This window comes from Crocodylus siamensis, chromosome 4 (genome assembly GCF_052110815.1).
Source record: "Crocodylus siamensis isolate JL-2025a chromosome 4, ASM5211081v1, whole genome shotgun sequence".
NCBI classification, from domain to species: Eukaryota; Metazoa; Chordata; order Crocodylia; family Crocodylidae; genus Crocodylus; species Crocodylus siamensis.
Genome location: NC_143398.1, coordinates 185,993,360 through 186,019,500, shown reverse-complemented (window position 1 = coordinate 186,019,500; position 26,141 = coordinate 185,993,360). Strand labels below are relative to the sequence as shown.

Below are 26,141 nucleotides of genomic sequence, written 5' to 3'. Positions count from 1 at the left end.
ACTTCCTGCCCCTTGGGCAGGGGACTGGACCAGATGATCTTGCGAAATCCCTTCCAGCCCTAATGTCTATGAAATCTATAAAATCTAAGAACAATGGAACCATGTCCATGTATTTGGGGGTAAAATTTTCCAGGGAAACATTTAAGGAATTTATTTGATGAGGATATAAACTGAAAAAGGAAACAGAATTAAAACTGGATTTTGAGTTAGGATTGAAGTCCAAAGTGTTAAAGTAATAAACCTCTTCACAAATCAAGAACTATGGCTTTTTACTTGTTAAATTATAAACTTGCCAGTAACTTCCTCAAATCTTTCTTAAAGAGTGCGTCTACATATTGCTGTGATTTAGTACTTCCTCTTGGAAGTACTTAAGCACAGTGTAGTATGGGTGGTGCATAGTTAGATTTCACTGCTACATTGCCATAGCAATGACCTATACTGGGGGAGTGTGCTGCTACAGTGACATAGCTGGTGATCACATGTAGATCTGCGCAATCACTGCGTCACTGTAGCGTGCCATACAGTGACATAGCATACCACTACATTGCCGTAGAGCAAGCTTTATGCAAAAACTATGTTCTGAGGATGCAAATCCTTCATCCTGTGATAAAGAATACGTGTAGATTGAAACTTCTGTTTTTCAATTGGTTAGAACTACTACTCAAATGCCTTAGTGCCACAATTGTAGCTAAAATACTTTTGCATCTCCACAGTTAAAAGGGAGAAACTGATGCAAGGGATAGCTTAATTACAATCAGCACAGTTGGTATGGAATTCTTTTGTCCGAAAGTTTTTATCTCTTTACAATATCAAAAGCTACTGACATAAATTTTAGCAACTTTAAAAGGGGTGAGGGAGCTACTGCTTGGAGCATGTGTCAACTATTATAGTCTGTTAGGTCTGCATAATCCTGTAGTCAAACAGATTAGCTAAACTGCCCTAATACTGACTCTGAATGAAGGTAAGTTAAAGTTGAAGCAGTTCTCCTACATTTACATCACTACAGAATTACACAGATATAACAGTTACAGCATAAGAGCTTGAATCAGTATCCTTTAATAGCAATAAAATTGTTACATCTGTCCATACCCCACAGTTGTTCTGAACACATTCTCATGCAGAGCCGTAGTAGTGATGTTTTGGTGCACAGGACCCCTCCCAAAGGCAGTAAAGTGACCCACCCCCCCTTATGCTTCAGGTCATTTTTCAACAGATAACAATTTAAATGGAAATATTTAAGTTAAACAGAACACAGAATATACAACTTTGTCAAATATGGAGAATTTTAGGACCATGAGAAATTATTTAAAATTCTGAGGGATTAACCTAAAAACATAAGACAAATCACCTTGGTGTACCCCTGTGAAATCAGAAAGCAACATACTGATCACAATATATAAGCATATGATTATAGCACGGCTCTAAATCATTTTATGCAGCATTACCTGTTGAAATTAATGTATTTAATTGTCCTCCATATGCAAGAAGAATATTAGAAATAACATACACAGGAAGGGTACCACCATGGAATCTTATTAGCTGGAAGACAAGGAAGTTATAAAGTAACATGAGTATACAAAAAAGGATTAAGAGATTAATACAACAGGCTCATACTAATGTGATTGCTACATAGTTTAAGAGGTATGATTTCTGTTCTTCACTTGGTATGTCCACATTCAAGGACTCCCTGTTAGTGATCAAAGCTATACATGAGAAATGCTCATAAACCCACAACTCAGTAGCTCCCTGTTTGTGTATTTGTTATAGGAATAACCTCTCAAAAATGTTTCAGAGGGTGTAGACAGATATGATAAAAGCTATTACACTGCAACTATACCCCTAAAGAATCATACAGATGTAACAAATGCAGCAGAATCACTCTACATTTAGCCCTGCTTCATTCAGTGTCAAAATTAGGATGTATTTAGCTCACTTGTATCACTACAGAAACATACAAATGTAACAATTACAACAGAATAGCTACAGGGCATTCTGAGTAGCAGAACCCCATCCCCTTTTGAAGTGGCAAAAATGTGTATGTGTTCATACCCACATTTTCTCCCCTTGGGATAAGTGTATAAGGAACAAACTAACACCTCAACTGTTTCACATAAAAAAAAGATAAGAATAAACAACAACTGAACTTAGAAGTCAGCTCGAGAACATAACTGATACACCCTAAAATAAATATGTAGTAAAAACAAAAATCAGAATTTTATATCGTTCAAAAGAACGTGTATAAACATGAAACAAAAGTGCAATCCTCAAGGAGATTATTCAGAGTATTTCATTCCTCTTTCCATTAGCAGATAATAAAAAATAGGATTAGAGGAGACTATAGGTCAAAAGAACCTACTTATCCAATAAACTAATATTTTACTGCACAGAGGTGCTTTGTATCATAAAATGACATCATGATAAAGCTCTATAATTAACCTACTGACAAAGCTATAAGTAAAAATAAGGTATAGGTAAAAAATAGTTTAGTTTGGTCAGTTTATACATCAGAAAAGATCACTAGCAACATTTTCATGACCCAGCCATGAGTATTTTGGAGTTCGTGTCAGAGTTGCTCAGTATACCATGATGACTTGCTGAGTAAAAAAGAACTTTAATCTAACAGAGTTGTCTCAGTCTCATACAGAGTATCCAAAAAAGAATCCCAAAAGGGCATAGTAAAAAAAAGGTTTTACAGTACTGTATGAATATTTAAGAAAAAAAGTAATATATCATTATTTTGGTGCACTCTATGTTCATATATTTTTTTATCTTAAGATAAAGACTATTCAAAGATAAAAACTATTTAAAAAAACCCAGGTACTTCTCCACATGTGCCCTGGCATTAACTAACAAGGCAATGCATAATACACTACTAGGGATACATTACACAAAACAGCATTAAAAAGGTTTTCTTACTTGTCCAAGAACTTGTAAGAAAGAAGTCTTGATGGTTACCTTGTTGAACACACAAAAAAAGAACTTTAATATCTTGTTATCATTGTTCAGTGATAAGTATTCTGAATGGTAGTCACAAAAGGTAGAATATTAACACTTATGCTTAAGTTTTTGGTTTCCTGAAAAATATTTATCAGCTTTCAGTACCACTTCACCTGCTGCATAACCAATTTTAAACTTGTACCACATTAATAGAAAGAAAAGGAACATTCTGGATTAAATAACAGAGTTCCTTGCCAACAGTCATTTACAATATGCCAAGAGACAAATCTCAACAGCTTTACAACAATATAAATTGTAAAAATGAATGCAGGTTACTTACTTCATATTGACAATATGAGGATGAATAAATATTTAATACTGCAACACTGCTGTCATTTTCAGGTTGTGCAATATGGAGTTTAGCAGAAATCTCAGCTAAAGATGGAACTCTGAAACGGCAACTTAATAAGTAAATACTTTGGTTATAAGCAAAAAATACAAAAATATTTTTGAGATTTTTAATGCAAGGTTTTTCAAAACAGAAGCAAAACAAGGGTCACAATGACAAGCCAGATGTCATAAACAGGAGTTGTTTAGAGCGGTATGAATAGTTCCAATCTATTCCTCTGAGCTAGCAGGATTTAAATAAGTTTAACCTTCTAGGAGTGAGGCTCCATTCAAATGCTGATAAAGAAAAAAGCAGAGTAGAGAATGGGCTCAAAAGTAATCAATCAAATCCCACGTCCAGGAATTATACTAGGAGAAAGGGAGGGAAATATGTACAAAAGGGGAAAAGTGAAAGGCTTTAAAGCTAAAGTGATCTTTAAACTCCTTTTAATCTGCAATGTGTTTACAGTTAATCCTATTTAAAAAATCACTTCACATTCTAATCTTACAATCAACAGGCTCTCAATAACAGTCAGAATCGTGATTTAGAATAACTTCTAAGGCCTTATTTTGAATGTATGTTTATTTAAAAAAGCATAAAATATAACTGTAATTACATCTTTGCCAATCATAAAACCACTGTGTTTTGGAATTTAGGTTGCATCCACAGTTTTACTGAAAAACAGCAAAATTATTTCCTCAAAACACTTTAAGGGTATGCCAGGTAAATAAATGGACAGTATTACCTCTTATTCCAGGAATGGAGCTCTTCCTGGAATAACTGATCTGGCCGTCTCTCTCTGCAAATACTGTAGGCTGTTTTAAATTTGTCCATCATGCCTTTAAGTATTTCCAAAGCTCCACAAAAACATTAGAACAAGTTATTTTGCCCCAACCCATTACTTTTATGCACTTCTAGTAGCAAAAGGAGATGGAATAGGGCCTTGTGTACTGGTAAAGCCTCCCTTGGCACAATGGAAGAGCTAGATTTAGCTGCAAATGACTCTTGGCCTCCCTACTTTGTCCTACAAGGAAGCTATAGTTATGTTTTTGGCTTCCACAAGAATTCAGAGACTTCTTGCAAATGTGACTGCAACCAAGAGACACTTTTTATGGAAGAAAATAAAAGCAATTTATGGGGCGAGACTGCATCTGGCACTATGGACCAAGCCCACTAACACAATTAAATGAGTTGTCAATAGAGTTGCTCCATTAAAGACTCTCAGCCCCATTTATTTATTGACAGAATTTAATGGCACTGCATTTATGACACCACTTAATGCTGCAATTTTAACATCTCAAAGGCCTGCCTCTGTTATAAAAAAAAATCTATAAGTTTGAAAAGTCTTATTTTTGGGGGCTTATTAGTTTATTTTGATACCAGTCAAATTCTGTTCAAACCCAATTAGAAGAACAAGAGACTGAAAAGCCTACTTCAAGACAAGATGCTATACTTTGAAAAACACTCCATCTTCCTTAGGCACTGCCATTCAATAGGCAAGCTGCTAACCTCAGATTGTTCTGTCTGGGATGGGATTGAACAATGCAAGAACTGATTTTTCTAGATCACATCAGATGAACATTTATGACAATTATCAAGTGGGTATAACTCCCACTTTTGCCAATCTGGAGTCAAAGGATCACTCGGCAAACATAAGGCAGAAACAAATGAGAGATGACAATGCAGAGGAGATAGTTGACTTATCTGCAAGATACAGTTCACTGGGAACTCTAGGTGCACCAATATATCAATCCGTATCGCATCAACACTGGCAATCAGCTTTTTTTTTAAGCCAATGAGGCTGGTAATGCCACTGATAAATGCTATGTGCATGCATGCAGCTACACCAGCCAGGAATGCAGCCCAGCAGCTTGGAAAGCAGTGTCCAGACAGTAGATCTAGTGGGGAAGGGGTGTGGGGGGCAGACTGAGGGCCCACAGCAAGGGAGGGAGTGGGGCTGGGGCATGAAGCAAAGCTGTGAGCAACTGATCCAGGGAGTTGGAGGGAGCACAGCCCCTGGCCCCGAGCAGACAGACCACCTTCACCCCACACACAAATCCAGGGGATACATGCCCCCCATGCCTCCCCTGAGGGCACACACAGTGGCAGGAACCACCCCCCTCCGCATTCCCCAGATGAGCTGCCCCCAGCTCCATCCAGTGCCCCACCCCAGGTGGGCAGTGCCTGCCCCTGCACCTTCTCTCCCCTAGGCTCCACCCCCCCAGCTTACCAGCTGGATGCTGCTCTCCAAAATGGTGGGCTGCATACCAGCAATTGGATCGGTATCAGCCAATATGGCTAGTTAACAATTGACCACTGGTATCAGCCAAAAGAATGTTTATCGGTACATCCCTACTGGAAACGTATGTTCTAGTTTGTTTTCCAGAAGAAGAAAATTTTTGTCATTGTTATTGGCCAACTAGAAACTGTTCTACTTCCCAGGATTTCTGTTGCAAGGACCATATTGAATGGGCAAGAGCCATATTGAAAGGTCTGCTATTTCCTTTATGCATCTTGCCCTTAAGATCCAGAAACACAAATGTTCAAGACAGGTATTTTGCCCTCAATCTAAGTTTGGCCATCCAGTTCCCTCAAACAGAGCTCAGTGATGGCCACCAGCTTCTTCTCCATGGATTAAAAGATATTTTGGGGAAAAAAGGAACCTTCCCTCTTTCACAACTATGAGGAAAACCAGGGAAAATAAAGCATTTTAGACTTCCATGGGTTTGTGAACTTTTTAGTTTTCTTTTTGGAATATTTGAAAGGGCACTCTGGCTCCAGAGCTAGATGAGCCTGTCTGACATTCTTACTAGGTTTTTTATTCAGATACTTGAATGATAGCACACACTACTACTTTTCTGGAATATAGTAAAAGCAGAAAGAGCAATATCTTTGAAAAAATCTTGAATCTTAGTCTTGGGAAGAAAGTGAGACTGAAAAAAATAACAGATTCTTGACCAAATTATTCATATGAGGTTTTTCTCTTCAGAAGTGGTTCAGTCCAAAGGTTGTAGGGAATTTTAAAAACTTATTCCAGAAAAGTTGTGGATGATTTAGAATAGGGGTGTCAAAGACACAGGGTTGTCATCTGGCCCCCAGGGCTCCCCATAGGGCTGACACGCATCCTACCACCAACTTTCCAGCCTGGTGGGATGGATGTGGAGCATGGAGTTATATCACTTGGGCTGCAGAACTGCCTGTCAGGCTGAAAATTTGACGGTGGGATGAGCTGCTGCTGTTAGATTTTTGGCCCTGAGGGTCAGATGACATAGCCCCACATTCCAGATCTGGCCCATCGGGCTGGATGAGTTTGACTTCCCTAATTTAGAAGATACAGTTGGCTAATACCAAGGGTGGAAAAGGATGACTCAACAACACAGAAGAGCAGAAAACAGAGTAGGTTGGGTAAAGAGAGAAGGTTTATATAAGAAATGCAATCCCAATAAGCTATCCAGAATTCTAACCTCCCTTCCCCTGTCAGAGTAAGGATGAGACATGGCAACCCTTTCCTCTTACAACTTTCTGGATCTCTCACAGATGGAGCACCTCTCGAGCTTTTTCTTACTACAAATATATTGTCTGTCCCTGATGAAGGAGGAGGAACATATAAAAAGAAGGAACATTGAAAATTGCATCTTAAGATAGCGGAATAAAGATTTTGCTTGCAGAACCCTTACAAATCAACCTTGACAAGAAAGAGAGTACTTTCAGCAGTGAAAATATGTAATTCTAGAGAAGGGTGCAAGGGTTAAGGAAGGACAAGAGATACAGCACAAATATTTAAGACTTAGTTACTTAATATTCTGATGACTCTGATATAATCTCTACTTTGAAAAATGCCAAGATAACATATTAAATTCTCTAAAATACTTACTTAGATACAGTTATTGAGTCTTCATGTGACCATGGTACATGAAGTCTGTAAATACTATGTTTTCTTCCTGAAAAGGAACAGAAGTCAATATAAATTATGAAACATTACTACAATTCATTCACAGTTCTATACAATGGTTACAATGACTACTGGGTTATCCTGCTACATCAAATATATGCAGCTTTGCACAAATACTTAAACTTAGATATACAACTGATTTTGAAACTAATTTTGAAAAACCAGGACTGATGCACCATCTATAGTTGCCATTTAATCTGCATGGAAAGAAGTCTTCACTATATTGAAAGCTACTGAATGGTTAATTATGAGCTAATTTTTCAGTTGACAGCATAAAGTTTGGACATGTGTGGGGTATGTATTATATATAAATACTTACATGATCATTACGAAATCTAATAATTATCTTCCATTAACTAGGCAAATTAATAAAGCACCTTACTGCATCCAATAACCCTTGCTAAACTCAATTTGCCTGTAAAACCACTCTCACACATACTTGCTATTACACAGATTATATCCATGGGTACCAAGTCTGGGATAGATCCTGGCATGGCCAGGTAAAACTAGCTCACAGTTTAAAGAGCTTAACTCTTAGTGTGTTATAGGAAGCTTCCTAATTTATATAGATGTCAAGTTTCTAGTTTTTTTGTTTGGTAATTGAATGTGCAAAAGATAAACTTTAATGCATAAGTCATAGTGACGTAATATAAATAGAAAGATATGCCAATCATAGTTGTTGTGACAGCAACATAGGATCCCAGCAAGATAAGCATCCAAATTTGTCTTGAAGGTGTTCAAAGTGGGTGCCTGAACCGCCTCCAGTGGCAGTCTATTCCACTATCCAAGCCCCCAAGGTTTGGAATAGACTGCTGCCGGAGGCAGTTCAAGCACCCACTTTGAACGCCTTCAAGACACATTTGGATGCTTATCTTGCTAGGATCATATGATCCCTGCTGACTGCCTGCCCCTGGGGCAAGGGGCTGGATTCAATGATCCTCTGGGGTCCCTTCCAGCCCAAATGTCTATGAAATCTATGAAGGTCTATAAAAACTGGCACAACAACTATGATTGGCATAGCTGTCCATTTATATGAAGTCACTATGACTTATGCAGTTAAGTTTCTCTTTTGCACATTCAATTACCAAACAAAAAACTAGAAACTTGACATTTATATAAATTAGGAAGCTTCCTATAACACATTAGACCAAAAAAAAAAAATTACTTTATCTTAATGCACTGTTAACACTGAGCTACCAAAATGACACCCCCTATCTAATTTTATTTTATTTGGAAACAGAAAACTGCATTAAGACCTAGATTTTCTATCCACATATAAGTAGTTTGATATTTCAATTTTCATCCAGTCAACAGCAAATACAATCCTCACCATGTGATGACACTAGAAATAACAGTTCAATTCCAGATAAAGACTATTAACATAATAAAAGCCTATAGTTTAAGTGACAAATGCCAAGGATGGATGGTGTAAAGACTACCTTCTCATTTTTATTTATTGTCCTTCGAGAGAAAAAGGTGTGGCACCCTGGCAAGGCAATTTTAGAAAGCTTGAATAACCTTGCCCATACTGTACCTACTCATTAGACAAACAAGTCTTTGTCTCCAAAGTTCTCAAGCTTTACTACTTGTATTAGTTTTGTGTCTCAAAGTTAAAAACTGGAAAGCAATCACATTACAATGTAGAACATTACAAAGTCTAGAGACAGCTATATTTTTCACTGCCTTTTCAAGTGAACATTTTACTGCAACCACTGATATATGTTCCAGGAAAACATGAAGTTTACCGTTGAGTGACTGACATTGTCCCTCAATGTAGATTTTAAAAGCTTGATATATCTAAACAAAAACAAACAAAAAAAATCATTCAAAAAATGAATTTATGCACCTACATTTTCCAAAGAACTATTTAGTGAATAACAAGACTTTTTTTTTATTAAAGATTTTTACCTGGCCAAAGTGCTGGAGCTGTACATTATAAATTAGACCAGTTGAATTTAATAAAATTTTGCTTGAAGAAAGCCCTGTAGAATTGAATACCTTGTGTTAGTTCTAATTGTTAGATTAATGGATTTGCTTGAAAAGCTCATTAATCTCTTTCTTGGAAGCAGAGATACATTATATATGCAATTATTATACAACATTTCCAGAAATTAACAACCAAAGCATGAACTTAAGATTCATTTAATAGCAATTATTTTAAATGTACTCAGATTGATCACAGAAGCTCTCAAGGACAAAATGTATTATTAAATATAATGGCAGTTTTTGAGTTTTGGAAGAGCAGTACACAATACCTACCAAAAGAAAACAGATGTGTTACAGGCAGTTTTACTGTTCTGGAATCCTCTTGGAAAAATTCACAGTCCAAAGTAAACTGCAACAAAGAAATATTACTTTATTGCATAAATCTGAAAAGAACACAAGGCTAGAGCCTTGGATCTTGCCCTATTATCTTTAGAACCTCGGGCAGAGAATGTGCAAAGGTTGTTAAAAAACAGAATCACAGAAAATCAGGGTTGGAAGGGACCTCAGGAGGTATAGTCCAACCCCCTGCTCAAAGCAGGACCGTCCCCAAATATACCATCCCAGCCAAGGCTTTGTCTAGCCACATCTTAAGAACCTCCAAGGATGGAGATTCCACCACCTCTCTGGATATTCCAGTGCTTTACTACCCTCCTAGTGAGAACATTTTTTCCTAATATCTAACCTAAACTTCCCTTGTTGCAACTTGAGACCTTTGCTCCTTGTTCTGTCATCTGCCCCCACTGAGAACAGCTCCACCTTCTTTGGAACCACCTTTCAGGTAGTTGAAGGCTGCTAATGAATTCCCCCTCAGTATTCTCTTCTCCTGACTAAATAAACCTAGTTCCTTCAGCTTCTCCTCGTAAGTCATGTGTCCCAGCCTTCTACCCATTTTTGCTGCCTTTCACCCAATTCTACAATTTGTCCACAACATTTCTGTATTGGGGTCCTAAAAGTGGACGCAGTACTCCAGATGTGGCATCACCAGTGCCAAACAGAAGGGAATAATCACTTCCCTCAATCTGCTGGCAATGCTCCTACAAATGCAGCCCAGTAAACTGTTAACCTTCTTCACAGCAAGGGCACACTGTTGGCTCATATTCAACTTACTGTCTACTGTAACCCCCATGTCCTTTTCTGCAGAGTTGCTGCTTAGCTAATCAGTCCCCAGCCTGTACCAGAGCATGGGACTCGTGTCCCAAGTGTAGGAATTTACACTTCTCCTTATTGAACCTCATGAGATTTCTTTTGGTCCAATCCTCCAATTTGTCACAGTCTCTCTGAATCCTAGCCCTAACCTCCAACATATCAAGATGGTTGGAGTAGTAGATGTCATCTGCAAACTTGCTGAGCATGCACTTCAGCCCATCTTCCAAATCACTGATAAAGATATTGAACAAAACCACCCCCAGGACCAACCACTGAGGCACTCCACTTGATACTGGCTAGCACTTAGATAGCAAGCCATTGACTACTTCTCTCTGAGCCCAATGATTCAGCTAGTTTTCTATTCACCTTACAGTCTACTCAATCCATGCTTCCTTAGTTTGCTTGAAAGAATGTTGTAAGAGACCATATCAAAAGCCTTGCTGAAGTCAAGGTATATCATGTCCACTGTTCTTCCCACATCCACAGAGCTAGTCATCTTATCATAAAAGGCAATTAGGTTGGTCATGCATGACCTGCCATTGGTGAATCCATGATGACTGTTCCTAATCATCTTCTCCTCCAAGTACTTAGAAATGGATTCCTTGAGGCCCTGTTCCATGATTTTTCCAGGGACTTCAGTGAGGCTGACCAGTTTGTAGTTCCTCAGATACATCTCCTTCTTAAAGATGGGCACTATTTTTGCCTTTTTCCATTCATCTGGGACCTCTCCCAATCACTGTGAGTTTTCAAAGATAATGGCCAGCAGCCCTGCGATTGCACCAGTCAACTCAGTCAGCATCCTCATGTGCATTATGTCCAGCCCCATGGACTTATACATGTCCAGATTTTCTAAATAGTCTCTAACTTGTTCTTTCGTCACTGTCAGCTGCTCACCTCCTCCTCACACTATGCTGTCAGTCTGGGAGCTGACCTTGCCTGTGAAGACTGAAAAAAGGCATCGGGAACTTCAGCCTTTTCTACAACATCTGTCACTAGGTTGCCTCTTCCATTTAGTAAGGGACCTGCACTTTCCCTAATCTTTCTCTTGTTGCTTATATACTTGTAGAAACATTCCTTATTACACTTCACGTCCCTCGCTAGCTGCAACTCCAGTTGCACTTTGGCCTTCCTAATTTCATCCCTGCATGCATGAGTGATCCTCTTATACTCCTCTGTAGTAGTTTGTCCAAGTTTCCACTTCTTGCAAGCTTCCTGTTTTGAGTTTTAGTTCACTGAACAGCAAACCTTTTCACATCCCATTACAGGAGCTGCTCAACAACTGATTCAGCTGCTAGCATGCAATAGAATGGCTACAGAGTAGTATCATAACTGTTCTGATTTTTAATCAGCTGCAACCCCCTTCAGAAGGTATTCTGGCAAAGGACAGTGACTGCAATACTATGGCCACATGCAGTACTGACTTGACTAATTCCAAGAATTCTTAGTTTGCCATTTTAACCAACTTTAATTATGCTCACATGGATAAGACTACGTAATTTTTAACAAAACATGGCTCCACAATCTATGCATTTCTTTTATTTTAAAATATTTTCTCACCTCACCTCAGACCTAATATTTCTCATTTTCCATTACCAAAAGTGATTTTTCAAGATTTACATACAGTATTGACCATTATCTTAAGTGAAACTGTTTCACAAACAACCTCTTCTCACCTTCTCAATCATTAAGCATTTGTGTCACAACTTTGTGTTCTTTGTACCCTGTATAAGCAACTGCTTACAGAGGAGATTGATACTAAGAAAATATATTTAGATGTCCTAGGTCTTAGTATTTAGAAGAAAGAAACGAGGAAATGAACTAGAATCACCAGCAGGAATTCTGTGGACCAACTGAAGAATTACTGCTTACCCTCCCCCCCCCCACCTTTTTTTTTTTTTTAAATAAAAAGATGCAACTCCTGTGAGGAATTCTAATTACTGGAAAAAACTCTGTATTAAAATACTTGGAAAAACAATATATGTACCTCTCATCACACACTTAAAATAGGTTTTCAAATCAAGAATTATTTAGTGCAGCTCCACATATTTAATTTCTTATAATGAAGGACAAGAAATTATAGTATTTGACTAGTGTGAACACCCTGTTGAGTAAAATGTTAGAATCTCATCTTAAATACCTTATTTCCATTAGTGGATGGTACATGCACTACAAGATGGGACAAAAAAGGATATTCCTGAAGTTTCAGAGTTACAGCCTAGAAAAAGAATAACCAAGTTAGCAATTATAAACTAACATACAATTTGGCAAAATTCTCATCCCTAACCTAGTGTTTTTATGCATATCTAGTTGGGGAAATTAACCCTTTGTAGACCCCAAAGTAGGAGGCACTGCTGAGACTCCAGGCTTCTGGGACAGCCTTAGTAGGCTGCTGTCACTCAGTCCTGTTTCAACCTGCTGCAACCCACAGAAGAGCATGGGTACAGAGAATACAAAAGGAGGTTTACCTGTACCCCTAAGATTACAAAATCCAATTCTGTATCCCTAGAAGGAACATTTCACCCAGCATACCAAGAGTTACATGCTTCAAACTTCACATCAACAAAGAAGACATGACTAAGAATAAACAGCTAATATAGAGCTTTTCTTATAGAGCATTAAATGTATTAGTGCAGTATTAGGTACCAAAGGACACTATGCTGCATCAGTGCTATCCAACTGGCAGCCCATGGGCCACATACAGCCCACAAGAGACTAGTGTACATGTCCTAGTTTTTCACCTAGCCACCCCTCCAGGCTCCCCACTCCAGCACAGGGACCTGAGGGACAGTCCAGGGCTCTGGAGGGAGAAGGGGGCTGCAGGGGAAGTGGAGTGTAATGCTGGGGGGTGCACCTGTGTGGACATGTGGTGGAGAGGTGGAAATCATGCTTGAACACCCACATGGTACAACAGTGGGGAAAGAGAAATCATCCATGTGGCACACCTAGTGCAGCCTGCATGACATGTGAACCCTGAGAGCTTAGAAGTTGGACAGCCCTGTGCTATATTATCTTCTCTTACTCAAGTTGAATACACATTTCAAAAGATTACACCCAACCCTTTAGATAGGATCCAATCCTTCCCCTAACAAGGTCAATAGTAAAACTGTCTGCAATGAAATTCAGTGACAATTCGTGCACGGTAAGTGATAGAAAAGTTATGGAGAACATCTTACTGTTTCATTTGTGCCATTTTACTTAAGTGTAAACTTTTTAAGTTCCTTGTAAACGTAACACTTAATTCCCTTGTTTTCCCCATGCCGGTTTTTGTAGAATCCAGCTTTCTCGGGTTTTTTGCATACAAGTTAATCAAATAGATTTTAACATGAAAAACAGCTTTGAGTGAAAAATAATTTTTGAGGATAAATGTAATTTTCATAAACCTTCAAAAAGAAAAGATAACACAATTTTTCATTAAGAGCATTTCTTATCCTCTCTAGCTTCTATTCCAAGAGGAACCCTGTCTTAGGCATTAACTGTCAATTCTATCCCATAAATGACTACATTAAGTTATTCATAATCCTATATAAAAGTATTTTCAAGTAAATGAACCCTCCACTTTTGCTACACAAAAACATATGGCCTGGCCTACCTTTATAGTTGGCAGTAACTCAGCTTTCCAGGATAAGTCAACACCTTCCAGGCTGTAAGAATTAAAATGCTTTAAAAGCCAAAATTGCAAGATGTACATCTTCATGAAGGGAACCAAATCATAACAGTGGATTAAGGTACCAGCAGTTTTTTCCATCTCTATAGAGACGTACAAGGCACTAAACAGGACATATATCTATGTCTAATACAAATGAATTATTTCATGAAGTGCACTTTGTAATTTAGCAAAACCAAGTAATTTATGACTGGAATACCACAGATGGCAAATCTTGTTTTGGACAATTTGGCAGAACTGTGTCTTAGAAGATACATGCATATGGACCAATCCCAGCTATTATTAATCTTTCTACTTTCCAAAGTTAAACATTCATTAAATGAGATCAGTATTCACACTAAATGAGTGCCTAGTTTCTTATAAGTTTACAAAGACAAAAACATCCATTGCTCCCAAAAACGAGGGGAACTTAAAATATAACACATGTAACAAACTTGTTCAACTACTGCCTGAAAGCTCTGTCTCAGTTGACAAAGATTATGCATTTATATCTACACACCATCTCCCTATATGCAGCGAACAAAATTCCATGACAGAGGATGTATCCAATATTAATAAGATATATCACTAACAGATTAGAAACAAAATAAAGTTTACACTACCATGACAGTTACAAATAGTACCAGGTTAGTTAATATTGCTGAATTTAATTAGATAATTGTGAAAAAGCAGATTGTACAGCTAACATTTGAATTATTAACAGCACCAATTTTACTTAAATCTCAACAGTTTTTAAACTGCTCTCACATGCCCAAACACCCAAAATTGTTGTTGTAAAATCTACATAAGTAAATACCAAGAAGCATTTACACTCACCACACAGAGGAATTACTGTTTACACAGCCATAAATCCAGCTACTTGTGTCCTGTTAATAAAATGCAGATGTGCATTATTACTTTAAAATATAAATATGTATTTAGAAATAAAATAATAAAGTATTAAACTTTATTCCAACAACTTAAGAGTAGGTTATCAGTCCTACTTTCAATTTACATTTGCCTAATTATTACAGTCACCAGATGTCAACAGCTCTTCTAAAACCCCTCATCTTTAAATACAGTAGGATCTGTTTACTAAAAAAAGGAGCGGACTTCCAGCTTCATTTCCCTATTATTATCTATTGAGTATTTCTACAGTCACCATCACCATAGTAACCAATTTCTCTTAAGAACTATTTTACACACTGAACCCAAAGTGTAATTGTACATAAAAGTGTAGCTTTCTACTAAGTCGCTTCAGCAATTTGTTATAATTAGAGATTATTGAGCACTTTCTTTTTGTTGGTCCTGAGCTGAAGTCACAATCCTGTATTACTGATGAGGCATCCGCTAGCAAGAAATCTGACATGAGAGTCCAAGAATGAATGATTACAAGTAGGAGAAGATAGGAGTATGATTGTGAAAAATATCTGATTTAAAAAAATTGTTCCAACAACTTACCACTGTCACGTTTGTTAATCATGAAAACACTAAAGCTTGCCTTTGAAAGAGACAAAGCAGGAGTGCTTTAAATACTTAAGAAGTACATTTCATAAGGGATGGATTAGTAATTCTAGTGCCCTAGTAAAATTCTAAATCAGGTAAACCTACCATGTCTAGCTAAATTGTCCAAATAAAATGGAGGTGTTCTTCTTGCTGATAAGGTATTATATGTCCTCAAATAATAGGATGGCTGGTGCAATAAAATTGTGGCACATTGTTAGAAAAATACAAAGAATGGAAATAAAGATTTCTAATTTAAAAAATGTTCTGAAAAAACAGCTACTGCTGCACAATAATTAACAAGAAAATATTTAATTTATAATCAATTTGTCAAAAATAAACAATGCTACAATCACTGTTGTTAGATATTAAGCCTACTTTGAAAGGCAGAATTACCTCATTATGCCATTCAAAGCAGTCTAATACAATCTGTATCCTTGGCAGCTGATAATGATTTCAACTCCTCCTACCTTCTTTTGATTTCAAGAACGTTAGTCAATTACATATTTTACAGCAAACTATTCTGAGGTTCAGAATCTGAGACAACATACTGATGATGAGGGGTGAGAGGAAGGACAAAAAAAATCAGAGTTGAGTATATGGCCTGGCTACATCCTCTCCATTCATACCTATGAATTGCTCATTTGGTACACAGCAGTCACCACCACTTGGGACTACACACCAAGTGCCAAAGATAAAAAAAGTAAAACTCAAGGCTCCACTGAATTTTAAGACCATGTTTTGCATGGAAGCATGCCTACTGAAGTCAAGAAATTACACCAGGGAATATGGATTACAAACAACAGCAAAGCTGCTTAAGAAGCAGGGTGGGGGAAAGTCACAAAATCTAAAATGGGCAATTCCTTTATGTAGCTTCAGATACTATGGTGATGGTACTACTAGAAACAATATATAATAAACAGTATGCCCATTCAATCAAGTAATAGTTTGTGAGGACAGTCAAGAAACTGACATCTGCTCCTGATTATTAAGGCAGTAGAAGTACCCTAAATGGAAGTAATTCAGCTTCATAAACATAAATTTACAACACAGAAAACAAGCATTTCCTCACCAACATACTGTTTTGACAATGAACATGACTGTAGGATTTTCTGTGGCTTGCAAGGGGGAATGTAAAATATTTTCCATCAGATTCCTAATGAAAGGAAAAAAAATATTTATCAAGGAAAAGCTGAAAAACCAGAAAATATAATTATAAAAAGAAAAGAGTGTTACTTACATTGTATACTGTATAGTTCCATTTTGAGGTTTTGATTTTAATCCAAGTAAAGGCTCCTAGAAGTAAACATGCTTTGATTTATTCACTTCTGCACAATTCAAATAGATTTAAGCCTCACCTTGTCGGTATGTTACTCTATGAACTGTTTATACTGTATAACAGTAATCTTCAGTAGACATTTACAAACTATAACAAATATTCTGCTTTAACAAAATGTATTTAATATCGCTTTGTTCACATTCCCATAAAATAGCTGATCAGACCCACAATCAAACTATCAGGACTGCCTTGCAGAATTGCATATTATGGCTAAAGATCAGTTATACAGAGACCAATTACACCCAAGGACCCATTTTTTTTTTTTTACTTTCCAAATGAATAAATAGACATGTGTCTCTTCATAATCAAGGTCTCAAAGAAAAACTTGCCCTCTGGCTTCAAACACAGTATGGAGGCTAAGCAAAGGTGATGCAGCACTGGAAATATAACCACCACACCGCGTTATCTTTACCCAATAACATATTCACATCTCAGACACATGGAACATGACAGGGCATACAGAAAAAGGTAGTTAGGCATATTACTCTCAAGTGGGGCAGAAGGCAGGCTAGTTTGCACTGCTTTAATTTGTTTGTGAGGTGTAAGCCTGCCCCACCTTCTTCTAGTGTATAAAGAATCAGGAGCAGAAAATGAGCTATAAAAAGGAATTAAAGCCAACAGAAATATGCCTTGGGGGAATAATTTAGATAGCTTTATTAGAGATGCCACCATATAAAACACAGAGGCAAACTGATTCCAAGGGTAATGTCATTAAACTCAACGGCATGTCATAAAGGATAAATTTGGGGGCTGGGCCTGATGATCTTACAAGCCCTAATGTCTATGACATTTAGCCAAATGAGAACAAAAATTCAGATTAAAATACATTCCTAATTGCTTTTAAAATTGAGGGGAATTCTGAGAAAATGAATAATGAAAATCTAACATTTTACACTACAGCCATTATATTATAAACTAAAGAACCTGACCAAAGGGAATAATTTTCCACCACTTCAAAAAAAAAAACCAAAAAAACCCCCCATCAAGTTTCTGCAATTCTTGGCTTACAAAAGATCCGTGGGACTCTCAGTCAAGAGTTCTCTCCTTATTCCCCTCCCTAGTAGTAATAAATATCAGAAACTGAATCAGCAGATCTGACCACCTGGTAGAGTGATTATACACAACATACAAAAGTCACCTTCAGCCAGCATGAAAAAGATGGCCACAGGAAGAGATACAGTCCAAACATGTCTCACCTCTAGCTATGGTGAAGCAATGTCTCAGGGCCACTGACAGTCAGACATAAATTGGAACAACCTTTGTTTCCTGACAGGCCCCCAGAATCTGAAGAATTCAAAAGTGACAAAGATATCTTTGCCCCAGCAGATCCTATAGCAAGCTCAGTTCATTAGAAAGCAAATGTCAAGCCCCAGAAATTGTTTCCACACACTAGAAATATTACCTGAATGGTACCTAACAGAAAACAGAGTCTGCTGCAGAAGTCTGGTTACAAGGAGATTAAACAACACAGTATCTATGAACACTGGTCCCAGTAACAAATAAGAGTGGCAAACCTGTAAGTTCAGTAAGTGTTTCAGGGTTTTCCGCATACAGCTTTGCTGGGTGTTTCACAAAGTGGTGATTCAATACTGACAATCTTTTCTTTGGATCATCAGTTATCTAAAAATACAAAGATGTGTTAGCATTTTGCGTACTTTACATGAATTACCAAAAGAGTAAACCAGTTATGCAGTTTTAGTAATTAAGAGTCAGAATCAGAATGTCAAGGTGACAGAGGTGAACATGGTTTCTGTTTTTAATTCAATAACTGCAGAATATCAACACTGCATATCAACATCAAATACCTGAAGAGTGGTTATAAAAATGATCATGATAGACTTTTCTCTGTAGCTGTAGGGGACAGGACAAGTAAAAACAGTCTTAAGTTGAAAGAAAGGAAATATAGGCTGGATATTATGAACTTTTAAACAATGGGCATATCTAAGCAATGGAACAGATTCCTGAGACAGGTTGTAGAAGTTTTTAGGAGTGGGTTAGACTGATACTTGCCTACAATGGTTGAACAGAAGGTTGGACTCATGAGGTCCCCTCCAGCCCTGTTTTTCTAGGATTCCTATTAACATCCAATTATTGCAATATACAAAGTATGAACTTAACAAGTGATGCAAAAAGATAACTATGCATATATAAAATCAAAAAGCTTTAACTACATTGTAATGCAGAGCCACATACACAGGTGCCAATGTGATAAATTGGAGAGCCATGTGACAAATTAATTTTTCACCTTTTGCCAACTGATTTGCCTATGCCCGTAAATCCTAATTCCTGGGTTTAACAGACATTTCAAATGTCCAAATAGCATCAAAACGATGTTGTTTCTAAAAATTAACCTGTTTGATCTCTCTTTCACTCTTTGCAAGTGTGGTTTTGAAACATGGAATCATGAGGGCCAACCCAAGTAAGTCCTGAAGAATTTTACTCCTACTGCCCAATATCAGTCAACTTCAGAAAAAGGCAGTCTCCTATCCTTAAGCATTATATGTTGAAAAGTTTAACTGAGCAAGCTTGAGAGAACAGTGAAGTCTTATCAAATGAAGGCTCACAAAGAATAACTGACCATTCACTTTTTATGACACGGGCTATAGGCGATGTGTAAGTGCTGAGTGTGATGGGGCATAACCCCATGCCACCACCACAGTGGGTGGCACAACTCCATGCTGCTGCTGCCACCCCTACTGCTGCTGGGTCCTGGATTGCTGTGTCAGCATGCCCTGCTGCTGACACAGAAATTTGGGAGGGCATTTGCCCCCCATGCTCCCTGATACATTGCCAATGATACGGGCTCTGCTACTGGGTATTTTCAGCCACCAGACCTCTTTCTTATTTTTTTTTCATTTACTGCTCTAAAACAATAAGAGTCAGGAACAGAAAAAAAGCAGTGTTAAAGGGTTTTCAAATACTTTATCCCACTGTGAGATGCAAGAGAAACAAAGAAAGCAAGCAGGTAGGGGGAAAATAATAAAACTATAATAAAATACGAGCAAAAAAGGGACAAGAGTAAATTCATTAGCTTTCCCCTAAATCAGTCGAAACCAACCTTTTTGGCAGGTGTGCCACAAAATAAGCTCCACTCCAAACCCCTGCCTGATCTGCTTCCTCCCTATGTATCACTTTGCTGCTGGCACTCTCCCCAATTTGTTGTGTGCCACACAGAGATCCTCATGCCATTTGTGCTACATGTACCACAGGTTGGTCACCCCTGCCTTAGACTATCTAAAAATGAACACTTACGAAAAAAATGACACTTCAGTTTGCCTTCACAAAAATCCCATGACATCTATATGTGTATAAATGACCATGCTCTTTCTGGCACATGGAGAATCCAACCAGGAACCTCCATAACTAAAAGCTACACCTCAAGAAGAGAGGAACATGTAACACAGGGGTGGGCAAAATACAGCCTGCGTCTGGCCTGCCAGGCCATTCTATCTGGCCTGTGGGGCCCCTAAAAAATTTTAAAAATTAATATTTACCAGCCCGTGGCTCCTGTCAAAAATGACAGGAACCAGGGGCAGTAGGACCCACAGGAACCCTCAGCAGGCTTCTGCAAGCCTAGCCCCCTCAACCAGAAACCTCTGCCTAGGAGGGGCTTCTGGCCTGGGACCTGGGCCTGTTCACGGCTGTGCCAGCACAGAAAATGCAGGTAAGAAGGGGGAGGGGTGGCAGGGGAGGACCGCAGGGATAGCCCCAGTCCTCAGGGCTGGGCCAGCTCCTGCTGAGTCCCATGGTCTGGCCATGCAGCCAGGAGGCGGTTGGAAAGCAGTGGGAGGGGCGGGGGTGAGTGGAAGTGAGCGGGAGCACAGGGCCTGTGCCAGTGCCAACAGGGCCTAGAACGGAGCGGTAGGATTGCTGCCGTCCTGCTCTGGGCCCCACCGGCACTGGTCCCAGAACACTGGCGCAGGCCCTGCGCTCCCACCCAGCTGTCATTGGTTCCTGTGTGCCCGCTCACTCCCACTGCCCCCACCCCAACCCCATGGTAAAGGTGGTGACCAGCACGTAGCCCTGACCCCTGAGCTCGCCCATCTGGACTGAGCAACAGCAGTGGGAAATGAGCTGGTGCTCAGCACGGTGGAAAAGTGGGCCCCATCCCCCATGGCCAGCGCTTCCTGCTGCAGCCACTCACAGCCCACATGGGGCTGTCCTGCCTCTCTGCTGTGTCACTGCCACAGTGCAGGGCAGTGGTGGCAACAAAAAGCAGGCACAGGCAGCCCTACATGGGCTCTGAGTGGCTACAGCACAGGGCTCTGGCCATGGGGAGGGAGAGCAGCCGCTTTTACCCTGCACTGAACACCAGTTTGTTCCCCAGAAACTACTACTCACTGCTGCTGAGCAGTGCTTGCTGCAGCTACCCACCCGGAGCTCATGCTGTGCTAGGCTGCAGTGCAGCTGCTTCACCACCTCTGTGCTGGCCAGCATGGCAGCAGTGGCCTTGTGGGAGCAAACACAGGGCAGCACAGAGGCGGTGGTGAAACAGCTACACCGCAGCCTAGTGCAGCGCGAGCTCTAGGGGGCCAGCTGCAGCAAACACTGCCTAGCAGTGGCAAGCGTGGGGGCTGCTTTCCTCCGCGCTGAGCAGCAGCTTCTACCCAGCTGCTCCTGCCACGGCTCAGAACCTGACAGGTGACCCCAGAGCTGGCACGGGGCTCAGGCTAGCAGCGGCAGTGGAGAACGAACTAGTGCTCAGCACAGGGAAAAAGCAGCACAGATTTACCAGAGTGATACAGAATTACCAGGAAGAACAATGCAGAAAAACTAGTATGCAGTATTTGTCCCTAATATTACGATGTTGATTGAAATGTTATTAGCTGGAAAAGCACTTTATTTCAGCATATGGAAGAGAGTGGAGCTACAAACCTGTTTGGTGTTTTCATCAATGAGATCAAAAAATGCCCTAATGGTAGCCAATATCAGTTCTTTACACCTAGGAGAGAGAACGCAAGTAAAATTTTATTTAAAGATAAGAACACAGAAAAGTGAGCAAGTAGTCACCAGAAAATTATGCTGAGATTAAATGAAGTGACATATAGTGATGAAGGCAGGAAAAAAATAGCAGTCATGTCTGTAACCTAACTTTGTTTGTTTGTTTTATGAATGAATTTACCACACTATGGAGAGGTGGTCTGTTGAAGCCCATGCTCGAGGAACTGCTGAGCTCTGTTCAGAAAAAAAATAAAATATTTTTGGTACTTAATCAAATATTTAATATCAATAATGACATAATATTATTTTAAAAGCTTAGTTAGCCTTACAATTATATTGAGAATTAAAACCATATCATTTCAGCAGCATACATTTTAGAAAACAGCTTTCTTAATATATAAATTAAGCTGAAAAGGTTGAGGATTAGCAAAACATGGGTGAGGAACTAACCAAAAGGAAGACAAGAACAGAATTTTTTTGAAGGGAAAGTATCATCCTTGATGGAGTTTATTACTGGAGTTCCTCCAGGATTGATTGTGAGACCAAATTGCTTAATTTTTCATCAAACCTTGGCACAAAATGGAGTGTGATTGTATTAATAATACCTCCCAATTTAGTGTCATCAGTAGACTTCACAAAGAGGATCAGAATATCATACAGGAAGAACTGAATGACCTTGAGGACTAGAATAATAGATGTAAGATAAGACTCAATAGTTCAAAATAAAAGTCATACGTTTAGGAACTAATAACAAGAACTTCTGCTATAAGCTGGGAGCTCATCCGTTAGAAAATGAGAAGAATAACATGGGTGCAGTGGCTGATTATAGGAAAATTATGAACTGAGATCAATCCTGAAAAAGATAAAAATAATTCTAGGGTATCAGGCAAGGTATTAAGGGAAGCATTACTGCTACTGTAAAAAGTACTTGCGAGACCTCACCTGGAATACTGTGTATAATTCTGGTTATTCATGTTCAAGAAAAAACTCAAAATGGAAGAGGTGCAAAGAAGGGATACAATATGAAAGAAAACTAAAAGATCTTATATTGTTTAAATTGAGCAACATTAAGACCAAGCAGGCATATGACTGCCATTTATATTTTGGGGAATAAACACCAGAGAGTAAAAAGAAAACAATACTGGCACAGGAACAAGGGGATACATGCACATTCCATCCTCTCAACTAGTCATTAGTCAATGCATTTTCATATCCAAAGCCTTTCCTGAGAGCACACACTTAAACTTAGAGTTCAGTATAAGTTAGGTCTGAAGGCAACAGATAACTACAGCAAGGTATGAACCAAAATAAGAAAAAGATGTACATTTGTTACTAAAAATAAATTATAATGAAGTACAACTGACTACTGCTCCCTGCTGAATACCAAGAAGCTGCTAGAAATTCAACAAGAATCAGTTTGCAAATGTTAAGTGACTGAAGCTTCTCATTTATCAGTCAGGAACTAATTTAACTTCTCAATTCTCAGAATGTGAGAAACAGGATTCGGAGAAAATGGTTGATACTCATCACAAGTAAGTTAATTGCAATTAACTAGCCTTTTAAGATGCCCACATTTCCTTTGGCTGCAAGTAAACCATTCCATATAATAAAAGCAGATGGAGGGGATAGAAATAGAAAGCTGTGTGTTAAAATGTGTAACAAAGTATGGACAGATGAACCAAGTACACCAAACAAAAAAACAGAAGGGGAGAGAGAAAAGTGGAAATAATGGGACACACTTTTCATCTGTTCCTGTTTTGTCCATTTGCTCTATCCTATTGTAAGAAGCAGCTAAAATGCAATAGTTAGCTTCGCTTATACAGTCCAGGAGCTGATACAAGGAGAACAGTCACCCCACCTTACAGCAGCATAAGTGTTGTAATATGCATGTTGATAACCCATGTATGCACATATTGAGAACGTGAAAAGGCCTATAAAACAGAAAATGAAAGGAGTTCTTACAGAATATTACCTTTGTTCAATGCACCTCTTGAAATCTCTCAGTCTTGTAAAAAGACTTTATTACAAGGGCGGCAGAATAAAAATCATATTTTCAGTGAATTTTAACATTTGTGCATTTTTGAAGCAGAAGGGGAAAAATAAGCACAACTTGAAATATTCTCTCCACTTGTTTGCCACCAAGTTTTTATACTACCCATTATCAGATTCAAGTTTTCACACCTAGTCTCACTGAATTAAAAATATACTATACTGTACATTTTATTTACAGAGTTGCTCCACAAATAGTTACCCAACAATTTAATTAGAAGATAATTAAAATTAAAAAAAAGATTTTACCACAACAGATAAGGCACTATTATGTTGACTCGATCTGGGTAGAAAAGCCAGTCCTGAACGAACTTGGTAATCTCTGAATCCTCCCGCCACAGAAAGGATAGTTAGATTTCTTATGCCCTGGGCTTTTAAAATCCAATGATTGTTTACAGCTGTATAAAAATCTTTAAAAAAAAAAAAAAGTATTAAAAATAGGTTCTAGTTTTACCATAAGCTTATTTTATAACAAGATACTGTCAACTAAGTAAGGTTTGTTAGAGATGTTCTTGACAGCCTAGCAGCAGTCCCCTCTTCTGTTCCCATTTTTGACATGTCAAGAAGCAATGTTATACTTCTGGGTCTAAGAGAAGTGATGCTCAAGTAAATCAAGCTTCTTAAACATGAAAGGATGCATTACGAATAAGGAGCTATCTAAATCATGGCAGAAGTGCACTGCACAACGGCTCCTTTAATTTTGCTTTTTTTGCCACATGCCACCACTGCTGCTATTATTTAATAATAGATATCTTATTTTGATGTTTACTTGATAAAGAATGCTATTGCTTCAATATTCTAATGTTCATTCTCAGTAGCAAAGCAGGGAAAGATTCACTAGAACATCACAGAGTTCACTACTTGTCCTATAAGTCTTCAGGCCACACTATGTAACAAACTTCAATCCACTCACAAGCACTAATAATAAAAAAGAATAAGCAAGCATCCAATATAACAATCAGAACAGACGTAAACTTACCAGTAAGATATTTGTCTAAAGGCATTACAGGTGCAACATGAGGTGTGGCTTGTGTAATGAGGAGGTTGATAAGCTCAGGTTTAAAGTTCTTTAGAGTAAGCAATGCTCTTGCTACAAGACCACCCATGGAATGGCCTACTATTGCAACACTGCTTGGTGCAAATTCATGATCCTTAAAAAAAGAAGCAGCAAGTAATCACTCAAAGTTACATGAAAGCAGTCTTTTAAATGAAACAAATACTTAAAAGAGATAACTCGTGATAAACAGGCATACATCTTTTCCCTGAAATAAACCATGCTGCTCAAAGAAAACATCCACATTAAGCATTTGATGAGTTGTTACTAATTTATCCAAAATTACTCCTCCAAGCTAACAGAGAGTTACAGGGACTTACAAGGCAAAAGTGTTATGTAGTTAATGTTACACTTCAGAAACAGTAGTTTCTAAGCGATAATAAATGTTTACAACACATGTCAAGAAACATTTCTGGAAGGAAATATTAGCCTATTCCATCTCAAATGAAAAAAGTAAATATATTAAAAATTGAAGCATTTTATGTAAAAACATGAAAAAGAACCAAGCCAAGGCTCAGGGCATTCCACCAGAGTACACAAGAACTCGACAAATCATGCAAGAAAGATGCTGCTGCTTTGTTCAATTCCCCAATATAACTGAGAATCTATATGCTTAAAAAATTCACCCCACAAATTTTCAATGGACAAAAATCCTCTGAAAAGAAAAAAAAAATCTGAAAATGCCATTCATCTACATTCTCACTTCTTACCTTGTACAATTTAAGGATTACTTTTATGCACTCATGAACAAATCTGGTCTGCCTTTGCAGACTACCACCATATAGTGCCACCAGCTCCTCGTTAAAATTGACACTGAAGAAATTGAAATGGTACTTGAAGTCAATGTCTTCTGCCTTTCTAAGTGCTATAGAGCCAAGAGAACGCACTGGGGAAAGAAATTTCACTTGTTAATCAGAGAAATGGCTCTCTCAACAACAGTCACTAATGTTATTCTCTATAGCACAAAAAGTCATGGTGAAACGTCTCACAAACATTACCTTTTCTCCACTGAATATTCAAGCTTTTTAAACCTGATCACTCTGATACATTGATCACTATGTGAACTTCGGCTGCTGACAGACGTGAAAAAAAATAGCGCTTTACAGGAAGAGGAAGCGAGTTACTTTGACCTGGCTCCCCAGCGTCTGTATAGATCAGGTGCTTCAGCAGGGCTTTTTAACCCCCCCCTCCCCGCCTCCGCAG

General features: G+C 38.5%; 1 protein-coding gene across 2 annotated transcripts in view; it reads right to left on the bottom strand.

The window, feature by feature from the left end:
* Positions 1–26,141, bottom strand: part of PGAP1 (post-GPI attachment to proteins inositol deacylase 1) — a 62,788-nt gene that overhangs the window by 25,037 nt on the left and 11,610 nt on the right. For both annotated transcript variants that reach the window (XM_090045196.1, XM_090045197.1), the window contains exons 3-20: positions 25,649–25,824; positions 24,864–25,035; positions 24,134–24,294; positions 22,017–22,069; positions 21,770–21,836; positions 18,409–18,514; positions 16,796–16,851; positions 16,628–16,711; positions 14,890–14,939; positions 13,999–14,050; positions 12,547–12,624; positions 9,537–9,612; positions 9,186–9,259; positions 9,023–9,074; positions 7,200–7,266; positions 3,278–3,386; positions 2,917–2,955; positions 1,446–1,539 (exon numbers count right to left, since the gene is read on the bottom strand). In XM_090045196.1, the coding sequence (XP_089901322.1) occupies positions 1,446–1,539; positions 2,917–2,955; positions 3,278–3,386; positions 7,200–7,266; positions 9,023–9,074; positions 9,186–9,259; positions 9,537–9,612; positions 12,547–12,624; positions 13,999–14,050; positions 14,890–14,939; positions 16,628–16,711; positions 16,796–16,851; positions 18,409–18,514; positions 21,770–21,836; positions 22,017–22,069; positions 24,134–24,294; positions 24,864–25,035; positions 25,649–25,824 (1,566 nt within the window). The remainder of the gene's footprint in view (positions 1–1,445; positions 1,540–2,916; positions 2,956–3,277; positions 3,387–7,199; positions 7,267–9,022; positions 9,075–9,185; positions 9,260–9,536; positions 9,613–12,546; positions 12,625–13,998; positions 14,051–14,889; positions 14,940–16,627; positions 16,712–16,795; positions 16,852–18,408; positions 18,515–21,769; positions 21,837–22,016; positions 22,070–24,133; positions 24,295–24,863; positions 25,036–25,648; positions 25,825–26,141) is intronic.